The sequence below is a fragment of the Hemitrygon akajei genome, chromosome 16 (assembly GCF_048418815.1).
Source record: "Hemitrygon akajei chromosome 16, sHemAka1.3, whole genome shotgun sequence".
Taxonomy (NCBI): Eukaryota; Metazoa; Chordata; class Chondrichthyes; order Myliobatiformes; family Dasyatidae; genus Hemitrygon; species Hemitrygon akajei.
The window spans coordinates 14,802,887-14,829,301 of NC_133139.1; the positions used below are offsets into that span (position 1 = coordinate 14,802,887).

The 26,415-nt window shown below is 37.7% G+C and overlaps 1 protein-coding gene across 2 annotated transcripts in view; it reads left to right on the plus strand.

The window, feature by feature from the left end:
• Positions 1 to 26,415, plus strand: part of rnf126 (ring finger protein 126) — a 117,967-nt gene that overhangs the window by 81,483 nt on the left and 10,069 nt on the right. For both annotated transcript variants that reach the window (XM_073068278.1, XM_073068277.1), the window contains exons 4-8: positions 9,813 to 10,063; positions 12,634 to 12,702; positions 16,019 to 16,088; positions 19,193 to 19,286; positions 24,818 to 24,933. In XM_073068278.1, coding sequence (XP_072924379.1) covers positions 9,813 to 10,063; positions 12,634 to 12,702; positions 16,019 to 16,088; positions 19,193 to 19,286; positions 24,818 to 24,933 — 600 coding nt within the window. The remainder of the gene's footprint in view (positions 1 to 9,812; positions 10,064 to 12,633; positions 12,703 to 16,018; positions 16,089 to 19,192; positions 19,287 to 24,817; positions 24,934 to 26,415) is intronic.

Below are 26,415 nucleotides of genomic sequence, written 5' to 3' on the forward strand. Positions count from 1 at the left end.
CTGGTTTCTGAGAGAACAACATTTTCAATGAATAGTTATTTTTTTAATGTCCAATGTTATCAGTTTGTTGTGTTTAACTCTAGAAAATACAATAGAATTCATTAAAATGTGTTTTAAAATTGTTTTTAAAATGCAGTAGTGCCAACTGTGTGGATCTTATTTGGAAACACTTGGCGATTGAATTTCCTGTAAGAAGCTTAATTGATCATAGGCTGACCCTTGTGTAGAGATCTGCGCTTTGAAATCTGGTTAGTAACTTTTGTTCAAAGAGAGCGTCGGCATTTTGGGGAAAGAAGGCTTTGGGCTTTGACGGAATTTGGGCATTCAGCACTGTTTGGCCTCATTGATGAGAGGGCCCTCTGCACTGGTGGGCCAGGATAGAACACACACGAGCTGAAACTGGCAGATGGGCAAGTATAGTGGCGTCGGATGGATAATGCCTGCAGTGAAGTCCAGTGGTAGTTGCTCAACTGATGGGCTGTTAAGCCTGAATAGGAGCCCTTCCAAAATGTGGCTGAACATTTGAATGCTCTTTGGAAAATCTGAACAATGTGAATGCTCTTTGGAAAATTTGCCACAGGATACATTCTAGCAGTATAGTCAACATAGAAAATCACACGTTTGTCATTCAATGTTGGACGATCTGTTATAAAATCTATGAACCTTTATCACCACTGAAGCATGAAGAAATGAGCATTTTATATAAAATTTAATGTAGTGAGCCAGCGTGTAGGTTTTGGGTTTAATAGAGTTACCTGCAGAAACTCTCAGCATCCCCACTTTGTAAGACATCCTTTGAAATCCACCAAGTAAACCCTTCCAAAATCTTTTCTGGTTACCCTTTCGGTGCCTTGGACACTTTGATATGTTAACTGTGTATACAGTTGCAGTTTGTTACAAGGTATTAGGGCCAAATTATCTTTTTCCTTCAGCGTTCACTGGCTACCATGCTGTAGTGGAAGTGGATATGATTCCATTTTGTAATAACCAAGAATCTTTTTGCCAGCCAGAGAGTGATGCTGTTTCTTTCACTACAATGGCAATGACACTTGACTTCCATCTTGTAGTCAATCATCTTGTTCTAAACAGCTGCTTAAGGTAATCAAAAATGAATTTATCATAACTGAAATTTGCTATCTTGATGATCATTAATGAGCATGTAATCTTAGTGACATTTTGTATAGAATGGCAGATCATGTATTAATGTCAATAAATAATGTAACATGGCAATGAAGACCAATCAAGAGTTGTATCTTCACATTCCAAGATGTAGCTATGTGCAATGTTTATTAAACACCATAAGCTGTTGGCTATTTGCCACTAACCCTCTTGGTAAATCTCTTAAATGTTATGCTTGATTTGATTTAATTTTTTTCCTTAGTCCAATTGTTACATTCCTTTCTGTAATAAGATGTGAACTTAGAATTTCACACCAATATGTGCATACTGTATTGTGGGCATAATACTGCCCGTTGCGAAGATAAACACCAACTTTGTCTGAGTGGCCTGTTTCTGTGTTATACTTTATAGTAAACATGAAAATGTTGATACATGACACCAGCACAAGTATCAAACATTATGCATGTGTTGTGTTTGAAACACGATAAAATGAGCAGGTCCTGCTGTTGCTTTGTAGTCCAGGCAGATCTGAATTTGAGTGGCTAAGCAAATTGTTTGTCAATTTTGTTCAAGAATTTATCCCTTAGATTTAAGAAAGAGAGCAAGAGTTATACCAGTGAAAAGATCAATGTGAGAGAAAGTATGGGTTTTACTGGGGCTGGGTTATCAAATTGGAGGTGTAAGAGGTTTAGCTGATGAATGGTTATAAAAACATTGTGGTTCATGAGAGCCAAAAACAAAACAGTTGTGATATTGAAAGTAAGATATGAGTGAATTATAAAAACTTTGTTTACCTCCTCTCCCTCCACTTGCTCAGTGCTACTTTCTTACATGTCTATTCCTGGGACTGGAACGCCTTGGGAAAGGCTGGGGACACTGATCAGGGTTGATCTTTTCTCTGATCAAGCCAAAATAGATAACATGCCCATGTGTGATTACAAGGTCAAGGAAGTGGTATTAATATGTTTTGGGAGAAACGAAGGGAGGATAATAGTGCAAATAAAGTCAATGAAGAGAACAGGATGAATTGAAGCAGAAAGGATTGATGTAAATTGTGATAAGAATTGACGTCTCTGAGGATGAGAATTCACTTGAGGGAGAAAGTAAAGAAGATATCTTGATTTTTTTTCTGCCTATACTTGAATGTTCATTGAAAAAGATTAATATCACTGGACAACAAGGGTTTTGCTTACTGAATAGTTTTAGGTGTATCTTATGGATTTTGGGCAGCTGATCATGAAGATCACTGTGAAATTTACCTATCGCGCACTATTGTATTGAAATCATCTACATTTGTTATTTCATTTCATAATTCAAGTCAATTAAAATGTTGACCACAATGTAAACTGAAACGTTTTTTTTAATCTTGTTCAGGTATTACTGGGTATGCTTAGGCAGGGTGGATGCTGCATGTCAAGACAGGTGTCAGAAAGCAATAAAAACATCACACACACACACACACACACACACACAGTTCAATGCATTGCATTTACATCTATATCAGTTTGCAGGCACATTGATGTGCCTGTTCTACGAGCATAGCATATTGTGTGTACTCATTATAATAAAATAATTGTGTTTTCGGAAGTACTTGTGGTAGAAACATATCTTGCCAATGTTGCAACAGCTGTGATATTTTCTGTTATATTTGTGATGAGTATACACTTAAGTCTCAAAGACCGAGCATGACTCCTCTTATTAAGAAAGCAGATGAGCTCTACTATAAGTGTAAAGTTGGTGACCAAGACGAAGCTTGAGCTCCTTACATTTGGTGTTCCTACATGCGTAAGAAATCCTCTGAATAGCCTAACCTCCTTTCAGCCATGAGACCTGTGCCTATTGACAACAGTCTTCCAGTACCGAAGCCACCAGAGGCATGGAGTCTAGAGGAGGCAGACAAAGATACCATGAAGCATGAGCCAGGAATGGAAAACGACACTGAAACTGACACAGACTTTGAACCTTTAATGTCAAGTGGGCCTCATCTAATAACTCAGTCTGAGTCAGAGACTTGGGTTCATCAAAGGCAAAAGCAGAATTACTGGGTTCAAGACTGCATGGATGGAATCTGCTGTCACCAGGCAGAAATGTTTCAGTGAAGGATTTTCAGAATCAGAATCAGGTTTATTATCACCGGCATGTGATGTGAAATTTGTTAACTTAGTAGCAGCAGTTCAATGCAATACCTAATCTAGCAGAGAGGAAAAAAAAATAAAAGTAATGATAATAAATAAGTAAATCAATAATGAATATTGAATAGATTTTTAAAAGTGCAAGAACAGAAATACTGTCATTTTTTTTTTAAAGCGAGGTAGTGTCCAAAGATTCAATGTCCATTTAGGAATTGGATGGCAGAGAGGAAGAAACTGTTCCTTAATTATTGAGTGTGTGCCTTCAGGCTTCTGTACCTTCCACCTGATGGTAACAATGAGAAAAGGGCATGCCCTGGGTGCTGAAGGTCTTTAATAATGGACGCTGCCTTTCTGAGACACCGCTCTCTAAAGATGTCCTGGGTACTTTGTAGGCAGTTACCCAAGATGGAGCTGACTAGATTCACAACCTTCTGCAGCTTTTTTTGGTCCTGTGCAATAGCCCCTCCATACCAGACAGTGATGCAGCCTGTCAGAATGCTCTCCACAGTACAACTATAGACGTTGATATGTTGGGACCTGGTTAGATCCTCAGAGATCTTGACACCCAGGAACTTGAAGCTGCTCACTCTCTCCACTTCTGATCCCTCTATGAGGATTGACATGTGTTCCTTTGTCTTACCCTTTCTGAAGTCCACAATCAGCTCGTTCGTCTTACTGACATTGAGTGCCAGGTTTTTGCTAAGGAACCACTCCACTAGTTGGCATATCTCACTCCTGTACGCCCTCTTGTTGCCACCTGAGATTCTACCAACAATAGTTGTATTGTTAGCAAATTTATAATGGTATTTGAGCTATGCCTAGCCAGACAGTCGTGTATATGGAGAGTAGAGCAGTGGGCTAAGCACACACCCCTGAGGTGCGCCAGTGTTGATTGTCAGCAAGGATCCCAGAATAACTGATGCCATGACTAAAGAAGGCATTTTTGTTGGTCCACAAATCAAATAGGTCGTCAGTGTCAGGCAATTAGAAAGAGTGGAGAATATCGCATGGAAGGTCTTCCAGGCTGTTGTTGAAAATTCTCTTCGCAACCACAGAGCACCAAACTACAGTTGCAAGAAAAACTTTGAATACTAAGCAATCACCTGGTTTTCTGCATTAATTACTCATATGTGGTCTGATCTTCATCTAAGTCACAATAATAATCAGACACAATCTGCTTAAGCTAATAACACACAAATAATTGTACTTTCATATCTTAATTGAACCTGTTGTTTAATCATTCACAGTCCAGGCTGAAAAAACTATGTGAATCCTTGTATTTAATTACTGGTAGAACCTCCTTCAGCAGCAATAACCTCCACCAATTGTTTCCTACATTTGTTTATCAGATTTGCACAATGATGAGGAGGAATTTTAGACGATTTCTCCATACAAAACTACTTCAGTTCATCAATATTTCTGGGAGTTGAGAGTTAGGGAGCAAAAGTTTAGGGGTAACACGAGGGGGAATTTCTTTACTCAGAGAGTAGTAGCTGTGTGGAATGAGCTTCCAGTAGAAGTGGTAGAGGTAGGTTCGGTATTGTCAGTTAAAGTAAAATTGGATAGGTATATGGACAGGAAAGGAATGGAGGGTTATGGGCTGAGTGCAGGTCGGTGGGACTAGGTGAGAGTAAGTTTTCGGCATGGACTAGAAGGGCCGAGATGGCTTGTTTCCGTGCTGTAATTGTTATATGTTTATATATGGATACCTTGCATGAGCAGCCCTCTTCAGGTCACGCCACAGCATTTCAATTGGGTTAAGGTCTGGACTGTCTTGGCCATTCCAAAACACAAATTTTCTTCTTTTTAAACCATTCTGTTAATTTAATCTTGTGTTTTGGATCATTGTCTTGTTTCATCATCCAACTTCTATTAAGCCTCAGATGACGGACAGTTACCTTGACATTCTCCTGTAAAATGTTTGTATACAATTTTGGATTCGTTGTTCCCTCAACGATTGTAAAGCTATCCAGGCCCCGAGGCAGCAAATTAGCCCAAACCATGATGCTTCTTCCACCATGCTTCACATTTCGGATGAGGTTTTGGTGTAGGTGTGCAGTGCTCTTTTTCCTCCAAACATATTGGTGTGCATTTCTGCCAAAAAGTAAAACTTTTGTCTCATCTGTCCACAGAATGTTGCTCCAGAAATGTTATGGAACGTACAGGTGGGTTTTGGAGAGTGTCGGTTTCCTCTGTGGACACCATGAACATTGTTCTTGTTCAGTGTTTTTCTTATAGTGGACACGTGAACAGAGACTTTAGCAAGCTCTAGAGTTTTCCGCAGGTCTTTTGCTGATACCCATGGGTTCTTTTTCACCTCCTTCAGCATTGCACATTGTGATCTTGGCATTAACTTTGCAGGAAGCCCACTCCTAGGGAGAGAAGCAGAAGTACTGAATCTCCTCTGTTTGAAGGCAATTGTTTTTTACTGTAGACTGATGAACACTCAAGTCATGCTTTTGTAGCCTTTTCCAATTTCATGCATCTCTACAATTCTTCTAAACTTCTCTGAAAGTTGTTTTGATCAAGGCTTGATGCACATAAAGAGATCTTTCTTGAGAAGAACAGGCTTTGTCAGTAATTTTGTGTGTCTATTTTTATTGGGCAGGTCATCTCTAGAAACCCACACCTCCAATCTCATTGATTGGAACACCTGACTTCAAATAGATTTTGTAGAAGGCGTCACCCCAGAGGTTCACATACTTTTTTTTAACCTAGTCTATGATTGTTTAAATGGTGTACTCAGTATACCAAGAAGAATTACAGTTGTTTGTGTATTTGTGTTGGTCTATTATTGTGACGTAGATGAAGATCAGATCACATTTTATGAGTAATGTAGAAAATCAAGTAACTGCAAAGGGTTCACGAAGTTTTTCTTGCAACTATTTGCAGCTAGTTGACAACATGTTTCGAGCATACAAAATCATGAAGTGCATCATGTCACTAAAGATTCATTTTGTTCATTCCCATTTAGACTTCTTCCCTGCAAATCTTGGCGCCATCAGTAATGAGCATGGTGAAAGGTTTCACCAGTACATTGCAGTCATGGAGAAATGATACCAGGGCAACTAGAACCCTACAATGCCGACTGATTATTGTTGGACACTTAAGCGAGAAGCCTCAGATGCTGAGTGCAAACAAAAATCATAAACAGAACATTTTTAGCATAGTTAAACTATTGCAAAGCATCAGCACTATTATGTAATTAAATGCATTATATTCAATGAAAGTCAATTTCATGTTTCTCCAAATTCCTACGTGATGCAAGTAGTCTGAAATTATATTTGTGTCCAGCTTCAACCGGTCCATCACAACTGCAAAAGATTTCTGAGGAAGCAACACTTTTGAAAAAATTTGCTGTCCAGTGTAATTGTAGTTGGCAAAGCTATTTAATGTTAGCATTTGCAGCACAGCTCAAATTAATTGTATATTTCCCAAAGTAATTGTTTAATCCATTATGTTTAATGGATTTAATTTCTAGAAATGACTGCAGCTTAACAGCAGGTTACTAATTGATTGAGACAATAATTTGTGGGCCAATTACAGAAAATGTGATAGAATTTTTTAAAGAAATATTTAAGATTTCATTATTAATACAGTGCCACAGAATGACTACTCCTCTTACTTTTCTTCCATCTTCAACCACCTACTAAAGTTTCTTATAGAATCTCTAGCATCAATTTAAGCATCAGATTTTAAAAGTGAGTGGTATATGTTGGGACTTCCTGTGATGTTTGAGATAGTTTGGGGCAATAAAAAGAATTTAGGTTTAAGCAGAGCAGACATTGTTAGAGTGGATCAACGGAAGAGTAGGGAACAGAGGTTTTGACTCAGTTGATTTTGGCAAGGAGAGGTGGAGACTAGGTTGAGGTTTCTGTCAAGTTTCTCTTTTTCTCTATTAGTGCCCAGCTAGAGTAGTGAAAATGGATTCCAGGTCAGTGATGTAATCCTAATGTAAGATCTGGGAGATCTCCAGTCTTTCTGATTGCTACATCTGTGACAAATGCATCTGGGTGCATCTCCTTACAGACTGTGTTAGGGACCTGGAACTGGTGCTGAATGACCTTTGGCTCATTCATGAGAATGAGGAGGTAATTTAGATAAGAGCTGCGGGAAGATACACCTAGATTGCAGAGCTAGGAAGTTGAGTAACAGTCAGGAGAGGGAAAGGCAATAGGCAGATAGTGCCGAATATTCATGTGGCCGTTGTCCTCAATAACAAATATAATACTTGTATACCAATGGTCTGACTGCATTTGGTGTATTGTGAGCAGTTTTAGGTTCCATATCTAAGAAAGGATATACTGGCATTGGCGAGGGTTCAGGGGAGGCTTACAGGAATAATCCTGGGAATGAAACGGTTAACATATGGGCCTGTACTCTCTGGAGCTTTAGGGTTGATCTCATTGAAACTTACTGAATATTGAAAAGCCCAGACAGAGTACATGTGAAAAGGCTGTTTCCGGTAGTGGGGGAATCTAGATACCTGTGGAGGCCATGTCATTTGGCATATTTGAAATGGAGGTTGAGAGGTTCTTGATTAGGAAGGGCATCAAAGTTTACAGGCAGAAGGCAGGAGAATGGGTTTGAAGGGAAAATAAATCAACCATGGGAAAGCAGACTCGATGGGTCATTTGTTCTAATTCTGCTCCTATGCCTTATTGGCTTATTACAGAAACTCTTTTTGTTTGGAGACTCTTTAAAAATCCAAGACCTAGATTTGCAGTGGTTTGGCGCTGAGTTGTCCTCGAAATTAAAAAAAAAATGACATTGCATTTAATACTTTCCTCATTTGATAGTTCTGACAGTGTTCAAGTTGAAAAAAAAATCAGATAATTCCAGATGTTAGACATCTGACCTAAAAACAAAAAATCTGATTGGTCTGTTATTTGGTAATTGACCTGAAATATTCACTATTTGTTTCCAAAGTCAGCAACTGAGCTGCTGAGTACTTGTAGAATTTTCTGCTTTTCTATTTTAGTATCATCTCATTGTATAAATAGAACTGCTGTATTTGGGCTGTTATTGTGGGGAGCTGAACATATAAGGGAAACAGCTGAAGAGTATTTCTTCCATACAATACTGTAAATGAAGTAAACACTGTCGAGGCAATTTGTTACTCTGTCGGTATAAAGTGTCAACCATTGAAACCCAGTGGCAGAGAAAAAATAGAATAAAGGGATTTCAGTTTAAAGTATATTTGTGCATGATCATCTGGTAAGGACAGGATAGTGAACACCTAGGACTTCCTGTTGAATTGTTTGAAATACAAATTAACGTTCACTTTTGAATTATAACCATTTGGTTGTCGTACAGACATGTATTATGCTTAGAGCAAGAAAAGGAATATCATATTGGACTTAGTATCATTTAACACCGATGGGAGCTAAGTGTTACTCTTAGGTTTAAAAAAAACAGAAAATATATTGCTCCTTGCTTTGGATAGAAAAAGTATGCTTCCACATTTTAAAAAGACAGATAGAAATAAACCCAAAGTCTGATGCGCACAACTAAGTATATATGAGGAATAATACTGTAAATTATGCTTTAACTTCTATTGACAGAAGTTAGTATTTATTCTGCTGATTAAAACATTCATATTTTGACTCATCTGTTTTTGATCCAAGTTCAACATCCTTTCTGTCTGCTTGTTAAAGATTAATTGTATTTTAGATTAACAGTTAAGATCTAGCTCAAATATATGAATCATTGAAGAATGTGTTGGATATCCAACATTATTTTATGGTCCTTATGGGAGTTGAAAACCATAAAACGTGTCTGTGTTGGACCAATGTGTGGCTGAATTTAACAGAGTAGATTTTCTCTGGTAAATTATCCACAAGCCAAATGATGTTACAAATATTGAATTAAAAATTGAATTTCAGTTGCTCCATAAATGGTTAAACTACCCCTTTTTTTGGGATGTATTTCTTGTACTGCAGGGTAAGTACAACTGCTGTTCACCAAAAGTGATGTTCTACATGAATGAAGCATGTCACTTACAGTAAAGTTAAGATTTTCCATTGCAATTATAGATTACAGGAGAATATGAACCAAATATTATAGCTACTTTGTACAGATGTGCTCTTGTCTTGTTTCTGAATACCTATTGATGTCTTAATAATTAATAATTTTATATGCATGTTGAACAAATTAGCCTGGTATCCTGGCTTTTTTGAATCAACAATATTGCCCTTTTGCTAAAGGGCAATCTCAGAGAAGAGTTGAGTTTGGGACAGATCAGCCAAGATCATATTGAATGATGGAACAGACTTGTGGAATCAGATGACTTATTTGTGTTCCTATTGTTGCCCATTTTGTCAAGTAGAAATTATTTTATTTTAATTTCCTATTTCTGCTTCTGTCACTTCTGCATTAAGCTAATTTGGCTCTTGTACAGAAATGTGTGGAGAGAGAGAAAAAATAATACCAAAACCTTCATACTGGCCCAAGGGTAAATTGCCTTACAAAAAGGATAAGAAGGAGCCAAATGAAAAATGATTTTTTTAATAAGATAGCTGAACCTTTATTCCTAATTGTCTAAAATTCTGCTTACTTTAGGGTTTAGACCAGCACCTACTTACCTTACCGCAAGGAAGCTATGGACAGTTTACATTTGGTATTTTGGATGATCCCTTTGATCCCTTTTCCTTTGGGGCAAACCAAACACCAGATGAAAACAGAGACTCTGAAAACAGGAGGGAGCGGGAGCACCAATCACGTCCACGATATAGTTCTAGGCAACCCCGAGCACCCCGTTTTCCATCACGGCGGCCTACAACACGGAACGAAGGAGTGCCAACTCTAGAAGGGTAAGTGTACTCCTCAGAGTTCAGTGTTTGTCAACTGACTTAAATGCTGTTGACTCTATATTAAAGGTAATCCCCACTTTGCAGGGCAAACGGTGGGGGGCATTGGTTTGCATTCTTGGAAGATGGGCAGTATCGTGATTTTCTATAATGCAACATTGTTCAAAGTAAATTTATTATCCAAGTAAGTAAATGTCACCATATACTACCTTAAGATTCATTTTCTTGCAGGATTTACGGTAGAACAGAGAAATACAATAGAATCAGTGGAAAAACTTGTAACAAACACTTGCTAAACAACCAATGTGCAAAAGAAGACAAACTGCATAAATCAATAAAAAAGAACACGAGTTGTAGAAGCCTTGAAAGTGAGGCCATAGGTTGTGGAGTTGAGTTGAGTGAAGTTATCTATGCTGGTTCAGGAGTTTGATCATTGATGGTAACTGTTCCTGAACCTGCTGGTGTGGGTTATAAGGCTCCTGTACCTCCTTCCCAATGGCAGCAGTGAGAAGAGCGCATGGTTTGTATGATGGAAGTCTTTGATGGATGCTGCTTTTTTTTGTGACTGTTCTTCTTGTAGCTGTACTCAGTGGTAGGTGGGTAGGGCTCTGCCTGTGACGGACTGGACTGGCTCCACCACTTTTTGTAAGCTTTTCTGTTCATGGGCATTTGGTGCTTTCATGCCAGGCAGTGATGCAACCAGTCAAGATACTCTCCTCTGTGCATCAATAGAACTTTGTCAAAGTTTTAGATGACATGCTAAATCTGTGCAAATTTCTAAAACAGTAGAAGCATTGTGCCATCTTTGTGATGGCACTTACATGCTGGTCCCAGGACAGGTCCTCTGATATGATAGCACCAAGGAATTTAAAGTTGCTGATACCCTGCACCTCCCTTGTCCTAGCGAGGAGTGGCTCAAGGACCTTTTTTTTTCCTCCTGTAGTCAATAATCACGTCACATCATCTGTGCATGAGTCAAGAAAGATGAATTGGGGAAAAAAATTTGTGTTGGTTGTCAGCAGTTTTGTGCCCATATCCAAAGAAGAGTGTGCTGATGTTGGAGAAGGTCCAAGTTTGCAAGACTGATCTTTGCAATGAAACGTTAATGCATGAGGATTGCTTTAGGCCTTTACTTGCTGGAGTTTAAAAGTAGGAGGAGTGATCTCATTGAAACTCACCAAATATTAAAAGACCTGGAAGGAATGGATGTGAAGAGGATGTTTACAGTAGTGGGAGAGGATTGGACCAGAAGGCACAGCCTCAGGCGGAAAGTGGGGGGATTGAAGGGATGTCCCTATGGAACGGAGATGAGGAGGAACTCCTTTAACCAGAGGTTGATCAATTTTAAATTCATGGTCACAGATGGTTGGCAAGGCCAATTTATTGAATGATTGTTTCACTGTATGTTACAATGTACATGTGACAAATAAAACTAATCTTTTATTTAAAGTGAAGGTTGATAAGTCCTTGGTAAATAAGTGTATCAGTGGTTACTAATTGAAAGCAAAAGAATGGGGCTCAGTGTGAAAGATTAGTCATGGTCAAATGGTGGAACAGGCGCGATGGGTCAACTAATTCTATTCTTATGTTTAATGCTCTTTATTGTTTTCCCTATTAGTTCTGGGAGAGTGAATTCTTTTCTATATCTTTGGATTTTTGGATAGTGATGTGTGAATTCTGTAAGAACAGATTTCTGTCACCAAGTACAAGTGTCCCCTACGTTCCCTTTGGCTGTCGTTTGTCGTTTATTTTACTCCACTGTCTATTAGTGGTATTTCTATGATAGATAGATAGATAGATACTTTTTTCATCCCCATGGGGAAATTCAACTTTTTTTCCAATGTCCCATACACTTGTTGTAGCAAAACTAATTACATACAATACTTAACTCAGTAAAAAAATATGATATGCATCTAAATCACCGTCTCAAAAAGCATTAATAATAGCTTTTAAAAAGTTCTTAAGTCCTGGCGGTAGAATTGTAAAGCCTAATGGCAGTGGGGAGTATTGACCTCTTCATCCTGTCTGAGGAGCATTGCATCGATAGTAACCTGTCACTGAAACTGTCCGATATAATTGTATTGGGAAAAATTGATCCAAAAAAAAGCAAGTGCACTTGAATGAAATAAAAAATAGTATACATTTTGAACATTTGTGGCTATTTTAGATTTAACTTGCAGTAAATTGAAAATTTTTGATGCATATGGTGTTGTATGCTTTAGTATTGTCACATGTACCAAAATGCAGTGAAAATTGTGTTCTGCATACTCTTCACACAAGTCAAATCATTACACGGTGCATCGAGGGAGAATAAGGTAAAAAAATAATGCAGAATAAAGTGTAAATGCTACCAAAAAATAGTACAGTACAGATAAATGATAAAGTGTGAGGTCATAGCGAGGTGGATTATGAGGCCAAGAGTTCATCTTTTTCATACAAAAGGTTAACTATTCTGATAACTGTGTATAATGCATTATCATAGCTTCCATGTAATATTTTCATCAATGGAGGCTTGTACATGCTTGTGAATAGTTGGTAATAACAGACTACTCAAACTTGCCTTTTTATTTCAGAATTATCCAGCAATTGGTTAATGGAATCATTGCACCTACAGCAGTGCCACATTTAGGATTGGGTCCATGGTAAGACATATTGCAAAAGCTACTGATTAGTTTTATATTGAAGCTTGAAGTGTTTCATTAAGGAGGATTTTAAGACCATTTTTTTTGAAACCTTCTCATCTAAAATGGAGAACTCAAAAGTATTTTAAATTTTAGTCAGTTTCTTTGTGATTATAGCCAATACTTGATCCATGGCCTTCTGAGATTCAAGGACATGTTTTCTAGAAAACAATAAATTCCTGAAAATAATTAGACTTATTGAAAGTCTGAAAATAGGTGGCTATAGGGAACTAGTCTCGAAGAGGAGGCCTGAAGTACCTCAGCCATGTTCTTATTGAATGACAGGACAAGCTTGCAGAGACAGATGACCTACTTCTGTTATTTTTTAGAGTTTTCTTCTAGCAGCAGTTGACATTTATATGTGTGTGTGTGTGTGTGTGTTCCTGTGAGCAACTGGCAAAACACAGATTCCCATGTTTTCTTAAGAATGAGCTTCAGCCGACCTGAATCTTTGGCAGGTTGCAAAGGACAATAAGGCCAGCAAGGCATTAGTTCAAAAACTGTGGTGATGGGACATTTACAAACATATTGGTGGAGTATTTTGCAAACTACTTTATCCTCTTGGGGAATAATCATACAAGCATCCACCATCTCCTTTTCCTTCATTATCTTGAAGTCAGTTGGTGCAGACGACTACCAGTTCCAATCCTGACAAAATAGCCGATGGAACATCAGCACATTATCATTTGGAGTTTATTTGCCCAGAACCTATGTACTATTTGATACAGCCACATCCTTTTGATTCCTCCATCCTTCTTGATGGGCTCAATGAAGGCAATGATACAAAATATATACAAGAAGGAGGAGGGCAGGGAGAGGAGAAAAAAAGCCTTGCTTAACACTAGGAATGATCTGGAAAAATTCCATTTACTGCACAGGGTTGATCCTGGTAAACCACTTGGTTCAGAACACCTTTAAATTGACTGACAATGATCATTTCACCAAATTTCATAATCCAGATTAAGCAGTGAGATCGATAGCTAATTTTTTACGTTGTCTTCTCCCACTTATATGTAGCTTAGGGTGATGATGCACGCCTTAAATTCTGAGATACTACCTGCAGGTAACAGTGTAAGTTCCTACTTAGCGCCCACTTCCATCGATTTCAAGAGTAGAATCTGCATCAAAAGCAGAAAAGCTCAACAGGTCAGGCAACATGTGTAATGAGAAATGGTTGGTATTTCAGATCTGCAACTCTTGGATACAGCTTGCATTCTTTTCTGGAGCTGGTGTATGTGCCCTCTACTCCCTCTTGCTCTCTCAGTATTTTTAGAGGATTAAGCTCCTGTTGATGTTTGCTTTGTTTGCTCTCTATCAGTGCATTGGGGAAATCAAAGTGTGGCACCATGGTTCTCTAACCCACTTGAGTCTGGGATCACCAGTTTTAAACACTGCTTCTGGCCTTCAGGTCTTCTCATAGGTGATAGCCAGTAAGAGGTAGTGGTTGGGGGAACACAAGTGTGACGTTGAAGGGTCTCACTGTGAGTATTTGGGATGTGAGCAATAAGTTTATATGAGATCTGATGACTGATGTACAGGATCTGGTCATGATAAGGTGTATGGTCATGTTGTTCCATCTGTAGTTACTGAAGACGTCACAAATTTCTGTCTTTGACCGAAGGAGGTGATAAGCTGTTTGCTTTTCTGGAACATCCAGCCACATTAATAATGCACTGAAGTACATCATGTAACTCTGACTATTTTCTTTCATGAAGTTGGAGGGGGGGTTGATGAAGGCTCCCTTTGCACCCTCTTTAAATGTTAACTTGACTAATCTGGCTTAATATTTCTGAATGGTATGTAGGAATATCCATTAACTGGGAAATGCAGCACCTTGAAGAAGACTGTGAATTTGACCCGGTGCATTCAAACTTTGTTGTGATAATAACTTACAATCCACCATATAGCCATCATCTCCCATCATCTACATTCCTGTAATTTTGACAGTATAGTGTACACCTTCTCTACCTACTCAGTCAGCTACCAAGCCTGATTTTGAGAAAGTAAACTGCTGTTGCTGGTAAAATGCGCAGAAGTCTGATTCCCGATCAGCATTGATATTCACCTCTATATCAACAATTCCATCAGTCCACAGTCTGAGCTTGTCCTCTAGTTTTTACTACTCCATGCCCTCTGCATCATATGTTTGGATCTTCTTGCCCTGGATAATAAAGTCATGTGTTTTAACTTGTAAATCTTGCATGCTATTGTTCATCCAAATAGTTGGTCTCCTGAGATAAATTGATCTTAAATGTACACTAAAATGTAAAGAGAAACTTCAAATGCTTCAGTAGATAAATCTGGTGAATTGTATTTAACCTTACAAACTTGGGAAGTTCTCCACTTTGATCGTTGTTTGAGCTGGAGTACAGGTTTCCCCCGCTATCTGAAGGTAGAGCATTCCTATGAAACCATTTGTAAGCCAAGGTGCCGTAAAGCGAAGGAACAATTACCATTAATTTATATGGGAAAAATTTTTGAGCGTCCCAGACCCAAAAAATAACCTACCAAATCAAACCAAATAACACAAACATATATAGTAAAAGCAGGAATGATATGATAAATACACAGCCTATATAAAATAGAAATACTGTATGTACGGTGTAGTTTCACTTATCAAAATTGGGAAGACAGCGAGCCAAAATCGATGTGGAGAAAAAAAATTGGCACATACATGCCTACGCACATACACACATACGCACGTATATGCATGCGTGCACAACTGCCCGCACAAGGCTTCACGGTCATGGTGGTCTTTCTCGGGGTAACACATGTATTTTCTCATAAAAGCGAAAATCCTCTTTGGTTAGTGAAAACAGGTACTAATGTAGGTCTTTCATAACAGTGAGCTGTCGTAAATTGAGCATTCAACAAATGGGGGCCAGCTGTACCTGAATCTGCTTCCATATGTGTAGATTAGTCACTTGTTCCTGTCCAGTGATCTTTTGCTGACATGTTGCATGTGAATTTTATATGAAAACAGTACTTTGATCTGGCTCTTGTGAAGTGGTTACTTGGCTAAGATAAGAAGGTTTATTTACAGAGAAGCTTGGAACTTAGTTCCAGAAATGGTGGATAAAGGAATGGGAAGGAACTTGTTATTGGATTACATTTAATGCAGCAATTTAAACTCACTACAGTGGACTCTAATGTTCAAAATTCAGTTACCCATTTATTTTGCATCTTGAATAGTTTGAAACCTACTGACTAAAGATAACACCATTGCTTATTGTTTCTTATATATGTATGTATTTAATGTGTTTTCTGTACTTTAAAGGGGTGTCTTGCACTCAAATCCAATGGATTATGCATGGGGCGCCAATGGTTTGGACACAATCATTACACAGGTAGTTAATTTGGTTAATGTGATACTATTCACTTAGAAACTATAATGACTGACTTTGAGATTAAATCAAAAATACGGTTTTTTGAAAAAAAGCATGCATTTTTGGCCTAGCTTCTTACTGAAGTAGTAGTACAACAAATTGTGAAATTCTTTTTATCTGCTCACCTACTACCTGCTATTACCATTCCACAAACCTACTTCCATGCCAACACAAACCCAGAACTGTTGCATAAATAGTTTAATCAACAGGAGTTTAAACTAATTTGGGATGTAGGGTTCTCATGAAAGGAAACTTAATAATTTAAAAAGAAGTGAGAATGTCCATTGGTAGAGGCTAATGAAGTGTAAAATGAAAATGAAAGCATAATGGCATGGGCAAGAAATTAAAAGTGAATGGTAGAATTGGAACTTGAGAGTAGGTAGAGTAAATTGTAAAAGGCCAAAGCTCAAGGTTTTTACAAAAGTTACTATCATTCAGGTAATAAGATAGATGTTTATGGCATAGTACTAATAAATTTACTTTATCTAATAGCTGTTGCAGTGATGTGGTTGCAAGGTGACCAGGAGTGGGAACTTAATGGTGTAAAATAATGGGCAGAAAGGGGAAGGCAGTGATGTAATCAAGCAAGATGAGTCATGAAATAGATGTAGTTGATTGTGAAACGGAGTCAGTTTATGTGGAAATAAGAAAGAGCAGGGGAAAGAAGACACGAGTGAGATTAGGGTATGGGCACTGAATGTTTTGTCTCGATAGAAAAAGGCATAATGAGAAAATATCAAGGTCACATGAGAAGGGATAATTTTAATCTGCATATTGGGAGGCACGGCAATGTAGTGTTTAGCACTAAAGTTTACAGTACAGGTGACCTGGGGTTCAATTCCTGCCACTGCCTGTAAATTGTTTGTACATTCTCCCTGTGATCGTGTGGGTTTCCTCTGGTTGCTCCATTTTCCTCCCATAGTCCAAAGACATACTAGGTAATAGGTTAATTAGTCATTGTCAATTGTCCCGTGAGTAGGCTAGGATTAAACTGGAGAATTGCTGGGCGGAGTGGCTCGAAGGGCCAGAAGGACCTGAAGGACCTACTCAGCACTTTAATCTTAATAAATAAATAAATATTTAACTAAACTGGCAAAGATATAGAAGAAATTGTTGTGTGGATCAGGAATTGTTTCTTCAAGCGGTATGTTGTAAAGTGTAATCAGAGCAGGTTACTTCTGGTCATCTGTAAAATGAGATTAGTAAGCAACACACACAATGCTGAAGGAAGTTAGCAGGCTACGGAGCATCTATGGAAAAGAGTATCTGTCCTGACGAAGGGGCTCTGCCTGAAACTTCAACGGTTTATTCTTTTCCACAGATGCTGCCTGGCCTGCTGAGTTCCTCCAGCATTTTGTGTGTATATTCTGATTTCCAGCATCTACAGATCTTATCTTGCTAATAAACAATATTATTGTTAAGGATCCCCTAGGAATCATGATTATAAAATCATAGAATTCCAGGTGCAATTTGAGGGAGAACAACTATGGTCCAAAACAATGTCCTTACTTTAAATAAGCACAATTAAGAAGGTATGAGAATAGATCCAACTTGAGTGAATTGGGAAGATAGGCTAAAGGAAAGGTCAGGAGAAGCAATGGAAGATAACGTGGTAAATCCATAATACTCAGCAGAAATTTATCCCAGTTAGAAGGAGAGACTCAACGAGGAAAAAGATGTGTTGTCAACAAAATCAAAGAAAGCATTTAAACAAGAACTGGAGCATGCAAAGTGGCAAAAATGTAATAAAACAGAAGGTTGGGGAACTCTTCAAGAATCAACAATGTGAAATTAAAAAGCTAAGAGAAAAAACATTGATAAGGAGAGAAGAAACGTCAAAGGATAGAGCAAGATTTTGTTATTAATTAAAGAGGGTATCTGGGTATGTCTGGTATAGCCAAGGGTGAGAATGTGGAATATGAGGTATTAATCATGGGAAAATTATAGATGATTTAAATCAGTACTTAATGTCAATCTCAGCTGTGGAGGATACTGCAAACACCGTAAAGATAATAGGCTAATTTTCAAATGATATGGAAGAACTTGTAGCAATTCCTATCATGAGGGACAAGGCTTTGCAGAACCTAATGGGACCAAAGGCAAGAGTTACAAACAAGAGGAAATCTGCAGATGCTGGAAATTCAAGCAACACACACAAAATGCTGGAGAAACTCAGCAGGCCAGGCAGCATATATGGGGAAAAGAGGTACAGTCAACATTTTGGGCCAAAACCAAAAACTCACCAAGTTCTTCATGGGTTCCAGTGTAATGATACACTGCTTAAGTGATCTCCTTGATCAAGAAGTGTTTAAATAAAGCAGGAAGCAATAGGTAATATAGCTCAATGTGTTGGCAAAGTGCCTAGGGTCTTGACTCAAGAAAGGAATAGGAAGTCATTCGAGAATCAAACCAAATCTTATGAAAGAAAAAGTCTATCATTGCTAGAGTCCTTTGAGGATTTAACAATCAGAGCTGATATAGGGGAACCAATTGATGTATTGCATTTGGGGCTTCCAGAGGGTAATTGAGCTATATCATAGGCTGTTGCATAAGATACCTTGCAGCCAGTGTCTAAAGTATCTAACCTTGCTGAGACACTAAAATAGAAGGGGTTGAGGTGGGGGACATGCTGTGATGATGATGCTTATACTCTGCAGCAGGAAATAGATAGGTTGAGTCAGTGAGTGAAAGCTTGACAAATACAAGTTGATTTGTAAAAGTCTGAGGTAATGCACTTTGGGAAGACGGGTCTGAATTAAGTCACTATCATTTAATAGAGGGAGATGACAAATTAATGAAATAGAGATGATCTAGTTCTTGTGCATGAATCACAAAAGAAAATGGTAGACAGGTAGAGTAGCTGTGAACAATAGTAGCAAGGTGTGACTAGCCAGGAATGCAATGCCTGTTTGCAGCCTGAAATTTTGTTGTGGTTTCAATTCTTGTTTTGGTTATTCTGATTTCTAAAATCAGCTTTATGAAGTAATTAGATTTTGCTGTTACAAAATTAATGTATAATTAAAATAAAATTTACTGCACACTTAAAATTAACTGTTTCCTTCCAGTTGTTGAATCAATTTGAAAATACCGGCCCACCTCCTGCAGACAAAGAGAAAATCAAGACACTTCCCACAGTACAAATAACAGATGAACATGTAGGTGGGTATACTTCTAATTAGTTCCATCATCTCATTGTATTTGCTCCTCTAGTTTAAGTTTGTCAGGAATGCACCATGAAATCAGGTGAAAAATATAAACATTGTGATTTAAAATTTTAAATTGGATATGAGTTGATTTTTCTTTTCTTGCTTCTGATCATATTAGGTTGCTTGCTGGTTGAGAAGAATAAAATCTTTGGGGAAAAAAATAGCTGCTTTCCATAAAATATGTATTGATTTATTAGGGCATTAGTGATTTTTATCCTTCATTTCAGCATTTTGCACATTGTTTCTGTGTTTTGCTTAAGCCAGTCTTTAGAATATGCAACGACTGCTGAATACTTGTGACTCCTCAGCCCATGAGCATGCATTCTTCATGTCACTGCATTTCAATTACCTGACAGATTTTGATTTATGAATCTAGCATAGCCTATAGGGAAAACTGCTGAAGGCAAATGAACATTGCTGTGGTAAATGGAAGTTCAGATATGTATTTGAGTTCTATTTAGTGAACTTCACCATGGTAATTAATGAAATTTAACCTATAGAAATCTGAACTCACCATCACAATCTTAAGTGGCTTGGATGAGATGTAGAGAAAAATACTGTAAGTGCAATATAAGCCACCTTTTAAGGTGTCACATTATTACTTGCTCCCAGTGGTAGTACTTTTTGGAACCGAATACAGTGTTAAATGATTAGTACTTGAATGCTGTGCATGCAATGGATTAAATACATTTTTGACCTTGGTATATTTGTAAGTCGTTTAGCTATTTGTTTCAGATATTGTTTAAGAATATAATTTTTTGAAAGGAGAAAACAGAGACACTGAGACTAGAACTAGTTGGCCATCAACCTTTCTCTTTGATGAATATGCCTTGTGACCGTGTGGAAAGGTGTATCACTAAAACCAGTGCAGAAAGTGCTCGATTTGTTGCCAGGCAACACCAGCTTGCATTCCGTTTCTGACTTCTGCAATCTGTATTGAGTGAGCAAGTGCATTCCCTTGATTTCATCCTCATCCTAGAAATATTCAGGTTGGTAGGTTAAATATCCCCAATCTGGAAGGAATTGATGGGAATGCGGAGAGAAAAAAAAATTGGATTACTGTAGGTTTAGTTTATGATGGATTCTTGATGGTAAGCTGCAGCTAGTGGGGCAAAGGGCCTATTTCTGCACTGATAAGTATTGAAAGCATTCTGTCCAAGAAAAGAACACCATCTAACTATGAGCAAAGCTTCCGATTTTTTTTTTTGGAATTGAAGTTTGTACAGTTATCTTCTGCTGGTCTGTGATGGTGGCCTGTTGCTGAAATCCCAAAAGGTAATGCTCAGTGTGAATTCGATGTTCCACTTGGTATACAAGTAGGTCATACAATTTTATTTTTATTTCTGTTCACAAAATTGGAATGGGGGATGGGTTTTGCCTCTGGGCTCTGAAATCGATGCAGAGGGAGATTTGTGCAAATCTGATATAACTAGTTTTACGTTTTTCTTTCAAAGGAGAACATTTTGTTAGGTGAGTCTCTTCTTTCAGGCTGTAATGGATCCATGTGAAGTCATGTAACATGATACAGCTGTGCCTTATTAAGATGCTTATTACTCATCAAATAATTGGGTCTGGTGGAATTGGCTGTAACCAGTGCTCTCGTTGATGTCTGAAAATTGCAAATAGTGTGTAATACCTATTGTAGCAGTAATATCGGAAGAGATAGAACTGGGAAGAATTGTATTGGCATGATGATGGTCAGCTGCAGAACAGCCAGATGTAGAAGAAAGAACAGGCCAATTCTGTGTACTGCCGAAGTTTTTCCTCCCTTTCCTTTTCTCTGCAAGACATATTGTGATTCACCTAAATTGTCGCCACTATTGAAATGATACGAATTTTCCTATTACTCATTGAAAACAGATCTGTGGCAATTAATTACTCCTGGAGTACGTTTGAGCCCAAAAATAATGTATTCAGGCCGCCCAACTCATTCCACTTAATGATGAAAAATTTCCACTTTGTATACAAGGCAAATCCCTTGAAAAACTAGATGTCTGCCTTGAATTTTTGACTGGGTTTCATAAATGAATCTTGAGAGGTCAAAGGACAGCATTTGTATGTGTAGCCAGATCGATTAAAACTGTTAATTTGCACACAGAAATTTAAAATCGACATTCCAGATACTCTTTCCTTTTCATGCTCATATGCTTCTGTATTACTGATAAAATGATGTGAGCAGACTGATTGATATTTAAGGGTGCCCTGAAGTGGCAAGATGGAATGTGAAATTACTTGAGTGGTCAGTAATAAAGCATGATTTCTAGGGTGAAATATTTGTAGCTTGATGCATATTGAGATAATGCTGACATATAATGTCACATAGACATTAAGTGGCCATTTTATTAGGTATGCCGGCTTGTTAATGCAAATATGTAATCAGCCAATCATGTGGCAGGAACTCTGCATAAGATCATGCAAGAGGTCAAGAGGTGCAGTTTTCAGACTAAACTGTAAACTTGATCTCCTGGGATTTTCATGCACATTTTCTAGAGTTTATAGAGAATGCTGCAAAAGAAAACTCTCAAAAATCCAGTGAGTAGCAGTTCCATGAGTGAAAGCATGTTGTTAATGAGAGAGGTCTGAGGAGAATGGCCAGATTGGTTCAAGCTGACCTAATAAAATGGCCACTGAGTGTATGCGTGACTTTTAACAGGTGTGGAATTCTGCAGCCACATAGTTCAAGATAATTTCCTTTAATTAGGGAGTATATCCTTCGTGATTCCGTCCCTGAAAACTAAACACTCTGCAACAGGGGTACATTTGATGTGAGATTGGCAAATTAGTCATTGGATGACTGATTAGGTAATGGCCCAGGTATAATTCCAAAACACCTAATGATGATTCGGCAATTATTTTGCTTTCTTGTCTGAACAGGCATAAAGTGATTGGTAGTGGTAACATAGAGAAGTTAAAGTTTATCTCTGATAGCAGGAATTCACTTAGACCTGCTACTTTTTTCTGGAAATATTATGAGGAATGGGAAGTTTTAAGAATTCAGCAAGGGAGAGTCAAGGTAATGATAATGAAAGAAAGATAGAATACAAAAGTAGGCCAAGGAGAAATGTAAAAACTGCTTGTTAAAAGTTCCTATAAATTTGAGAACAATTCCACATAATGATAGCTAACTTCACTCCTCTTTTTTACAAATGAATCAAGAGAAAACCAGGAGCAATAGACCAATTAGCATGGTATCACTTGTAAGGAAAATGATGAAAAGGCACTGGGAAAATAACAATAGGTCAAATGTATTAATGAAAAGGAAGTCATGTTTTATAATTCTTTAAAAAAAATTATAATGGAATGGCAAGGGTAGACTAGTAGATGTGTATTTGAACTTTGAGAAGGTATTTAAAGATTCCATGAAAGAAATTACTGAACAATTTTTTTTGTATGGATATACAGGTTGGAATAGGCCTTTCCGGCCCTTCAAGCTGCGCCTCCCAGCAATAGCCCTATTTAATCCTAGCCTAACCACGGGATAATTTGTAATGACCCAATTATCCTAGCAATGGGTACATCTTTGGAATGTGGAAGCAAACCGTAGCACCCGGAGAAATCCCACTTTGTCATGGGGAGAACGTACAAACTCCTTACAGGCAGCAGCAGAAATTGAATCCGTGTCACTGGTGTAGTAAAACATTGTGCTAACCACTATGCTACCATGCCGTATGATAGCATATATTGTGGAGGAATATGGAAAATTGGTTAATGGAACAGAAGATATCAGAGAATGGATCACTTTTGGGATGCAAGGCTATGGCTAATGGGTGCTGTAGGTATCTGTGCTGGGCTTCTAGCTGTTCACAATCTTTATCAGTATTTTGGATGAAAGAATCAAATGTAGAATATTTGAGTTTGCAAATGATCCAAACTTAACCTTGGAGAGAGAATCATGAAAACAAATTCTTTGAGCCACTAAGCAACTATTTTACACATCCTGTATATTCTCCCCTATTCCCATCGATCCCAGGTTCTACCATTCACCTAAACATTAGGAACAATTTTGCAGTAGTGAATTAACCTATTGACCCTCATGTCTTGGGGATTTGGTTGAAACTGGACCACATGGATTCTTAGGCAATAAAAGGGAGAACATGTGAATTCCATGCAGACTGAACCAGAGGTCAGGATTGAACCTGGTCACTGGAGCTATGAGACTGTAGCTCCTCTAGCTACACCCCTATATTGCCCTTGATGCAGGTGAAATTCAGAACATAAACAGGTCAGGTGAATGGTTTATTATATCAATCAGAGGGATGATGGAATATAATGCAGTAAAATATGAAGTCATGCAATTTAGTAGAGAACTGAAGTAACTTTTTAATTGCTAACTGACTGAAAGCTATGTGATAGTGTTTGTCCTGGGTGTTCTTGTACGCAGTAACTGACTGCTAACATGTAGATTCAGCAAGCAATTGGGAAAGCAAAGACTATGTTGGCCTTAGTTGCAAGAAGATTAGAGTTCACTAACAAAGATGTCTTGTTGCATTTATACAGAGCCCTGTTGAAACTGCATCTCAAATACTGTGTACAGTTCTGATTTCTCAACTAGAAACTGGTTATATGGAGGGAGTGCAGCAAAGATGATTACAAAGATTACCAGACATATGAGGAGAGGTTAACCAGGCTCGGCCCATATTTTGAGTTTAGAAAAATAAATCCTGAAAGGTACAGAATTCTTAAAGTAGTTATGATTTTGTAGAGGCAGAGTTGATGCATCCTCTGGCTGGGCTACAGAATCTAAGGGCAGGTCTGAGGAGACATTTCACCCAGAGAGTCATGAAGGCTTGGTTGATATCTACATTGAATATAATGTTTAGATATTAAGAGAATTTAGGGATTTGAGGTTAGTTCTGGAAGGGTCAGTCAGTCCTGACCATTTTGAACATTGGAGCAGGCAGTGGGTTTGATCGGCCTACTTTTTGTTTTGTTCTTCTATAATTTAGGTTTTTCAGTACTTGTTTTGCCTTTGAACACTATGTGTGAATAAGCTAGGCTTTCCTGAATTGAATGACATAAATGGGTTATATTAAATGTAGTTCTGCTTAGGATCTTAATGTCATGATTTTAATCTATTTGATCTATTTTTAATCTGTTGTTGCTTTGACTGGGGGAAATGGGGAAAAAGCTGCCCTCATTAAAATGTTATTTGTAATTAACAAAAAAGTTCTGAGTTCAAGTTCTAAAAGCACCTACCGGTATATTTTTCTCACGCACCTATCACCATCTACTCCCACCTCAGTTTTTTTTGCATATCTTTAAATTGCAAATTCCTCCAGTGATTTTTTTTTAATGTACGTTGAGGTCACTAAATATCTACTTTAGCCAAAACTGCTTCATAAACAGCCCTTGAAGTGATACCTGAGGAATGTGATCAAGTTTATAAACGCAGATTCAGTTAGACAGCTAATTTGCTTTAACGTGGTTTTCATTGTGTCATGGATTATAAGCAAATTGAATGTCTTTTTTTTCCTTTGATGGTAGGTTCTGGTGTAGAATGCCCTGTGTGTAAAGAAGACTACAGTGTTGGAGAAACAGTTAGGCAACTCCCATGCAACCATTTATTTCACAATGATTGTATAATACCTTGGCTAGAAATGGTAAGTAGCAATGTTAGTTCAAGATTTTTTTAAAAATCGGTAACAAATTTGTATAATTGTGATCTGCATGGAATGAAACTGTTGGTTTTGATCTGTTTACCTTCATAATAGGTTACATTATTCTACACATTTTTATGCACTAAGCTGTAATGTAATCAAACAGCAGGATACATTATTAATAAGCTGAAGAATTTGTAGCCTCCATAAATGTAGTTTTAAATACATGTTCAAAGAGCATTATATGTGTATCCTTGTCATTAATCAGCAGCATTATATTGGTATAGGGTTTTTATTTGCACTTTGTATGCTTATTTTCTTCCAATTCTTCTGACGTCTTCAGTACCTGGCTGAGGATTTAGATTGGGCTGATGTAATTCAGTGCCTTGTCTATGGACCATTCCTTTGCATGAACTCAGAGACCACTGTTAAAAATAAAAGCATGCAGAAATGGAAATGGTTTGTAACTTGATGGTTTAGGAAACAATATAGATAAAGGGAGCAGCACACACAAAATGCTGGAGGAATTGGATAAGTCAGAGAGCATCTAGGGAGTGGAATAATCAATAAACATTTTGGGCCAAGACCCTTGTCTGAAATGTCAACCTGTCTATTCTCCTCTGCCAATGTTGCCTAAGCTGCAAAGTTCTTCCAGCATTTTCTTTGTCTTCCTCAAGACTTCCACCATTTGTAGAATTGCTTGTTGTATAGATAAAGCATTCTTTGACTGGCAAAATTTGGAAGAAATGCTCTTCTAGTGAAAGTATCCAACTGAAGACATCATAAAATATGATCTCCATTTAGTAGTAAAGTTGGAAACAAGTTTTAAAAACATGAATGAAGGAAACATGAAAGATACAATACGTTATAATTTTTCAAAAGTGAGATTGACTACAATCAAAGGTTCTGGACTAAATTTGTTTAAAGGAACTGGAATACAGAAAAAAATCAGTTGTACTGGCTGAATGGACTGCTCTTGTTTCAGCATTCTGATATCTTGCTTGTTTTTGCTTGATATTGGGAAGAAAAAATAATTAACCTGTTTCTTGTTCTATCTCTTGATGTCAGATTGCAAGTGTATCTTCTGACTGGAAATATTGAGTCTTGATAGCCACAATACTGAATTCAATAATTTTGGATATTGAATCCTTCCAATTGGTATCAGAACTGATGAGCAGTAATCAGCCTGCAATTTTAACTTAAATGCTTCCTGATCTGCTGGGTATTTCAGCATTCTCTTTTACGTTCAGATTTTCAGCAATTGCAGTGCTTATATCTCACAGTTCCAGTTTTTTAAAAATCTCCTGTGCCTTCATTCATCTCATCTCCTACTTGTACCTCCCACACACAGATCACTGCAATTGACAAGCTTTCACTACCTATGCTAAGTTATCCTACATTTTCTTTGTTTTTATATACCTACATAATATTCTCTTGTAATTTAAAAGTATTATGCTTAGTTTTCACATTTTTGCCCATAAGTTT